At 74.9% G+C, this 6,092-nt stretch overlaps 2 protein-coding genes across 2 annotated transcripts; one reads left to right on the top strand and one right to left on the bottom strand.

Annotated features, from left to right (window-relative positions):
• Positions 1-66: 66 nt before the first annotated feature.
• APRT (adenine phosphoribosyltransferase) lies at positions 67-1,534 on the top strand. The gene is made up of 5 exons (XM_070061914.1): positions 67-207; positions 288-394; positions 686-819; positions 909-987; positions 1,072-1,534. Exons 1-5 carry the CDS (start codon positions 128-130, stop codon positions 1,209-1,211), a joined length of 540 nt encoding a protein of 179 aa, XP_069918015.1. The 5' UTR covers positions 67-127; the 3' UTR covers positions 1,212-1,534.
• Positions 1,096-5,137, bottom strand: CDT1 (chromatin licensing and DNA replication factor 1). The gene is made up of 9 exons (XM_070061906.1): positions 4,843-5,137; positions 4,300-4,589; positions 4,000-4,197; positions 3,760-3,905; positions 3,572-3,669; positions 2,913-3,101; positions 2,585-2,737; positions 2,296-2,497; positions 1,096-2,097 (listed from the first exon to the last, which is right to left on the bottom strand). The coding sequence occupies exons 1-9, from the start codon at positions 5,068-5,070 to the stop codon at positions 1,934-1,936; spliced, it is 1,668 nt and encodes a 555-aa protein (XP_069918007.1). The 5' UTR covers positions 5,071-5,137; the 3' UTR covers positions 1,096-1,933.
• Between the last annotated feature and the right edge of the window lie 955 nt (positions 5,138-6,092).

Below are 6,092 nucleotides of genomic sequence, written 5' to 3'. Positions count from 1 at the left end.
TGTCTCGGGCGTCCCGCGGTCCCGGGCTCGTGCGGCCCGAGGGTTCGGAGGAATACGGTAGTCCCCGCGGAGCCGCGCACGCGCGCCCGCCCCGCCCGCCCCGCCCCGCGCCGGCGCGCACGCGGCCATGGCGGAGCCCGAGCTGCAGCAGGTGGCGCGGCGGATCCGCAGCTTCCCCGACTTCCCCGTCCCGGGCGTGCTGTTCAGGTGCGGTCGCCGCGCCCGGCCTCGGCTTTGCGCCGCCCGCGGCGTGGGCGCGCGGCTCACGGGCCTGCCTTGTCGCGCAGGGACATCTCGCCGCTGCTCAAGGACCCCGACTCCTTCCGCGCCGCCATCCGCCTCCTGGCCCGGCACCTGCAGGCCGCGCACCCGGGCGGCATAGACTACATCGCAGGCGAGTGTCGGTCACCCGGGGCTGAGCGCCCCGACCGCGCCCCCGGCGGGCGCCGCACGAGCGGCCGGGCTGCCGGGGGGTGGGGAGGGGGCAGAGGCCGGGCTGCCGGAGGGTGGGGAGGGGGCACCGAGGCTGGGCTACGGGGGGGGGGGGGGGGGGCAGAGGCAGAGGGGAAGCCGCCCGCAAGGAGGCCGGGCCCGGTCTGCGGCCGCCGGGCGGCGCCCGTCTCGGGCCACGTTCCTCGCGTCGCCCGGGCCCCGTGCTGCCAGCACCCCACTGCCGCCCCCACAGGCCTGGACTCCCGAGGCTTCCTGTTCGGCCCCTCCCTCGCCCAGGAGCTGGGCCTGGGCTGCGTGCTCATCCGCAAGCGCGGGAAGCTGCCCGGCCCCACCGTGGCTGTCGCGTACGCGCTGGAGTACGGCCAGGTGAGCGGGCGGGGGCGGGCGGCCAGCCGGCGCGGGGGCGCGGGGGCGCGGGGGCGCGGGGGCGCGGGCTGAGCGGCGCTTCCCCGCAGGCCGAGCTGGAGATCCAGAGCGACGCCCTGGAGCCGGGACAGAAGGTGGTCATCGTGGATGACCTGCTGGCCACAGGCGGTGAGCGCCGCCGGGGAGCCGCGCGGGGCGTGGGGGCTCTGGTGGGGGGGACCTGTTGCCATGCCAGCCGCTCCCCCACACCAGGGACCATGCGCGCGGCCTGTGAGCTGCTGGGCCGGCTGCGGGCCGAGGTGCTGGAGTGCGTGAGCCTGGTGGAGCTGACGGCGCTGCAGGGCCGCGAGAGGCTGCGGCCGGTGCCCGTGTTCTCCCTGCTGCAGTACTGAGTGCGGCCCGTGGCTGCCCCGGCCGCCTCTGCCTCGAGGAGTCCCCAAGTGCCCGGGCCCTTCCTGCTGGTTCTGGAAGTGCCGAAGCCTGGGACGCAGGGGCCCGCCGTCCTGTCGGTGCTCCCGGGGCCTGCAGGGCAGAGGCGTCCACCCAGGCCCCTGCCCACGGCCGCCGCAGCCCTGTGGGACGAGGGCTGACACCTGGCGCTTCAGCTGTGCACCCTGGAGCCCAGGACCCCGGCGCAGGCAGGGACTTTGCTGTCTGAGGTCGGAAGTTTATTTACATGTAACTCAAGCTCTATAAAAAGCCAATGAGATGCGAAGTCCGTCTAAAGTCCGAGTCCGTCTGAAGCCCTACAAGGAGACCCTGCAGGTCTGCGGGGTGTATAAATAAGGTTCATCCGTACAAGTTAGCTCAGAGGCTGCGTCGCGTCAGGGCGCGTCTCCACCACTCGTGCCAGCTTCCAGAAGGTTCCTGCGCACAAGGGCCCCGGCCAGCGTGGAGGCACAGCTGCCGCCGTGACCGTGCGGCTGTCAGCCCGGACCAGAGCAGTGCTGGAGGCGACCCGGGGCCACGGGGCCCAGCTCATCTCAGCCCAGCACCGAGCAGCACAGCCTGGCCAGTCCCCACAGGTCCAGGACCCCCTGGCCCCACGGCCTGCAGCCCTGCAGGGAGAGCCAAGGGCATGGCACTGGCCAAGTGGCCAGGCACAAGACGTGGCTCAGAGCACCGCTTCGATGCGGGCCTGGTGGGCCAGCCGTGCCATGATGCTGGCCAGGTCGGCGTCCTTGTCCAGCTTGATGTAGGTGTCGGTGCGGACGCGGTGGAGGCGGAGCCAGTCGGGCAGCAGCTCGGACAGCAGCAGCACGCACTGCTCCATCTCCCCTGCAGACAGAGGCCGCGCGTGAGGGCCTGGACCCGGGGCCTGCAGGGCTGAGGGGCCCGGACCCGGGGCCTGCGTGTGCCAGGGCCTCAGCCACTGCTCGGAGGCTGCGGGAGGGCGCCCCGAGGGCAGGGTGCGTGCAGCGGGCGCTCAGTGTGCAGCCCCTGGGGGTCAAGTCCACACCCCAGCCAGCCACCTACCAGGGCTCGTGGCCGCGCAGCAGCTGCCCACCAGCCGGGCGCAGGCCACCTGCATGGTGAGTGCCGGCTTGCGCTCCGACACGAACACGCCGCGCAGCACGCGGGCCAGCTCCGGCAGCCGCTCCAGGCGCTGCAGCCGCTGCTCCTGCTCTGGGCGCCGCGTCATCTGCGCCAGCTGCTTCTGCACCTCCTTGGCGCGGATCTGCGGTGGGCGTGGGAGGCGCTCAGCGGGCGTCAGCACACGCTGCCCACTGCCCGCCCAGCTGCCGCGCGCCCTCGCTGCACTCACCCGTTCCAGCAGGGACTGCGACACGCCTTTCAGGGCGCTGGGAGGAGCAGCGGGTGGGGTGGCCGGCGGCGTGGCCGGCAGTGCAGGGCCGGGGGACGCGGGACCACCGGGTTCCTTGGAGCGCGAGGCCAGGTCACTCAGGGCCCTCTCCATCTGCAGGACGGGGCCGGCTCAGGAGGGAGGGAGAAGCCCCTCGCCAGGGCCCCCCACCCCCACGCGCACAGTGCGTGGTCATGCTGTCCCCTGGGGGTCCCACCACGCACCTGCCGCCGCCCTGGGACGGCCACCTCCCCCCCCCATTCTGGACCCGCAGAGCCCGCTGGCTCACCCTGGGCGACATCAGGCTGCGGGCGCGGGCCAGCACCTCCTGGGCGGTGGTGAGTGTCTCCACGGCGGGCGGCTGGGGCAGCTCGGCCGGCTCGATGTCGGGCACCTCGTCCACTCGGAAGCGCGGGTGCCAGCGTTTCAGCTGCTCCTCGGGCACCGCCATGGGGGGGTTCAGGGAGGCGAGGAAGGCCTGCGGAACGAGGTCGAAGCCCTGCTGGCCCTGGGCTCTCCCAGGAAGCGGGCAGCTCCGGGCAGGGCTTCCGACCTCTCTGCCCGGCGCTCAGCTAGGAGACAGGCACACGCTGCCCACTCCCGCCCAGCGCCCCGCTCACGGCCTCAGGACTGCACCCTGCCGCCCACGTGGGAGCGCGGCGGGGGCCTGGCCATCAGGGTAGTGACCCCATGGACGGAAGGCTTCTCTGTCCGTGCCCCAACTCACAAATAGCCTTGGACGAGAATTCTAGGGGCCAGCGTCCTAGAGGGCAGAGGGCCGAGCCCTGGCTGCTCCACTTCCCACCCAGCTCTCTGCTGTGGCCTGGGAAAGCAGCAGGTGGCCCGAGTCCTGGGCCCTGACCCCACACGGAGTCCCTGGTGCTGGCAGCCATCCAGGGAGCGACCATGGGCGCAGGAGGGCGGTCTCTGTCACCCCACCGCACACACCTTGTGGTGCTCCTGGACGCGCCGCAGCAGGTTCTGGCTGAAGACCTGGCGCCGCTGCAGGAGGCAGGTGGCCGTGAGCGGAGGGGCCGGGCCAGCGTCTGCAAGGACAGCGCAGGTCTGAGCCCCGGCCCGCCCGCCCGGCCGACCGCCCCGGGGCCCAGAGCCCCCAGCACCGCCCCCCGCCTCACCCTGCCCCAGCAGCGGCTCGATGGTGAGCTGGTACTGGGACCTCTTGGCGCCGTCGGTGAAGGTGGGGACGTTGCGCTCCTGGCGGAAGCGGTAGCTGCCCGGGTACACGGCCTTGATCTGGCCCACGTTGCGCTCCTCAAAGCGCCTGCGGGAGGAGGAGGCGGGGGTCAGGGGCTGCGTGGGCCGGGCGTGGCCGGGCGTGGCCGGGCGTGGCCAGGCGGCCCCGGGGCCCTGCTCACTTGCGCATCATGTCCTGCACGCCCTGCTGGACCTTGGCGAAGGTCGCGGTCTCCGAGCGGTTGTGCAGCAGGCCCACGATGGTGTCCATGCTGCGGAACATCTCGGCCAGCACCTGGTACTTGTAGGGCAGCACGAGGCCCGGGGCGCCGGGCTGGGCCAGGGCATGGAAGCGCTGATAGGCGGGCGCCTCGGCGACACTGCGGGGAGGGCAGCGTTGAGACCGGGCTGGGCCGGCTTCCGCCGTCTGGCCGCCCCCAGGCCGTGCCCCCTCCAGCCTGTCACACCCCCAACGCACTCACCCCGGCTGCTCCGCGGGATCCGGGGCCTCTCCGGCAGCCTCCTGGGCACTGGCCCCCAGCGCCCGCGCCCGCGCCCCCAGCGCCCGCGCCCGCTGCAGGCATGACCGGAGCTCCGCGGCGCCGCACTTCCCGGCAGCGGGGCGGCGCGGGGAGGCGGCCCCGCCTGCCCTCCTGGGCCTCCTCACCCCGGCCGGCGGGGCTGCCCCGGGGGGCGCCTGGCCCGCCGCGGGGGCCGCCTCCTTTATCTCCTCCGCCACGGAGGGCGGGTCTGGGGGGCTGGGGCCGGGAACCTGCGGGGGAAAGCGGGGGTCAGGGGCCGCACCCCAGCGGCCCTGGCTCCTCCAGATCGGACTACGACGGGCGAGCGCTGCCGGCCTCGGTCAGCCGGCCGTGCAGGCCACCCTGGCGCGCTCTGCCGCCCGGCCTCCCAGTGCCTGTGCCCGCCCCAGCCCCCGCGCCCCCTGCACCCCCAACCCAGCTCGGCGCGCCCAGCCCCCGCCCGGCCTCGGCGGCCCCCCGCGACCCCGCCCGGCCCTCCCTCACCGCGGCCGGCAGCCGCAGCCTCCTGCGCGCGGGCGGCGCGGGATCATCGCAGCCGAGCTCGGAGGACCTGCGTGCGCGCTTGCGGCCGCCGCTCGGGACGGGAGGGCCGGGCGGCGGCGGCGAGGCCTTGGCGGGGCTCGGAGTGCGGCAGGCCGTCTTGGCACGCAGCGGCGCCTGGGGCCCGGGCCGGCGGCGCGCGAAGAAGTCGGTGAGGCGGCGCTGAGCCATGGCGGAACCAGGGCAGACGGCGGCGACGATGGCGGTGGCGGCGGAAGGGGCGGGGCGCGGCGCCCGCCGAATTTCGCGCGCGTTTCTAGCTCCGCCCCGGCTGCGAGCCGAACTCTCGCGAGGGGGCGCGGGGACGCGGCCGGCGCGTGCGCAGTGGTGCGCGCGGGAAACCGCCGCCCGCTCCCCGGCCTACGCATGCGCAGGCCCCGCGGTCTCCGCCGCTGTCCACGCCCGCAGGGCGCGAGGGGTTCGCGCGCTGTCCGAGGGGCGCTCCGTGTGGCTTGGGCGGTTTCCCGGACCCCGCCTCCGAGGGGCGAGGCTTGTGAGAGCCCGAGGCGCGCCGCGGCGGGCTTTGCGCAAGACAGAGGATCGGAGTAGGCGCAGGACGCGCCTGACCCCGGGAGGCTCCGGGGCCGGCAGGGCCAGGTGGGGACGGCAGTGAGCTGGGCGGGCTCGGAGCGTGGCCGAGGTGGAGAGAAGGAAGGCGGCTGTAGTGCTGGCCCCTGGGAACTGCAAACCCCGCACAGAGCGGGGGTCCCGGGCTCTGCCGCGCTGTCAGGGACCTCTGACAAAGCCCCTTGCGCTTCGCCTCCCGGGGGTCTCGCCGTCCTCCGCTGGGCGGCCCGGGAGCGGCCCTCACCGCGTGGGCAGCGCCGAGCCCCGGCCCCTTGGCACGAGGGCTGCAGACTGGGACTAAGAAGGGAGCCTGGAGGGCGGAAGGGCTGATCTCCAGTTTCTGCGGTCTTAGCAGAGAGCGCGTGTGGCCAGGAGCGGCCGCGCTGGGCGGGGGGCGAAGGAGACGCCCCCGCCGTCCAGGGTGCGGGGCGCTGGGGTGGAGGGCGAGGGAGACGCCCCGCGGCCGGAAAGGCCAGGGGGAGGGGCGCGGGGGGGGAGGGAGACGCCCCCGTGGCCGGGAAGGCCTGGTGCTGGGGGGGGGGAGACGCCCCGCGGCCGGGAAGGCCTGGGGGAGGGGCGCTGTCGGGTTGAGTCGCTCGGAGGAAGGCCCAGCGGGTCGCAGTGCA

This window comes from Oryctolagus cuniculus, chromosome 18 (assembly GCF_964237555.1).
Source record: "Oryctolagus cuniculus chromosome 18, mOryCun1.1, whole genome shotgun sequence".
In the NCBI taxonomy this organism is placed as follows: Eukaryota; Metazoa; Chordata; class Mammalia; order Lagomorpha; family Leporidae; genus Oryctolagus; species Oryctolagus cuniculus.
This window is presented reverse-complemented; position numbering and strand designations above follow the sequence as displayed.

Excerpts from the sequence above, each read along its gene's own strand:
- APRT (XM_070061914.1), top strand. The coding sequence starts at position 128 with ATGGCGGAGCCCGAGCTGCAGCAGGTGGCGCGGCGGATCCGCAGCTTC. Across the intron at positions 395-685 it reads CGGCATAGACTACATCGCAG|GCCTGGACTCCCGAGGCTTC; the intron begins GCGAGTGTCGGT and ends CCGCCCCCACAG. Across the intron at positions 820-908 it reads ACGCGCTGGAGTACGGCCAG|GCCGAGCTGGAGATCCAGAG; the intron begins GTGAGCGGGCGG and ends GCTTCCCCGCAG.
- CDT1 (XM_070061906.1), bottom strand. The coding sequence starts at position 5,070 with ATGGCTCAGCGCCGCCTCACCGACTTCTTCGCGCGCCGCCGGCCCGGG. Across the intron at positions 3,906-3,999 it reads GTGCAGGACATGATGCGCAA|GCGCTTTGAGGAGCGCAACG; the intron begins GTGAGCAGGGCC and ends CTCCTCCCGCAG. Across the intron at positions 2,098-2,295 it reads CTGCGCGGCCACGAGCCCTG|GGGAGATGGAGCAGTGCGTG; the intron begins GTAGGTGGCTGG and ends CTCTGTCTGCAG.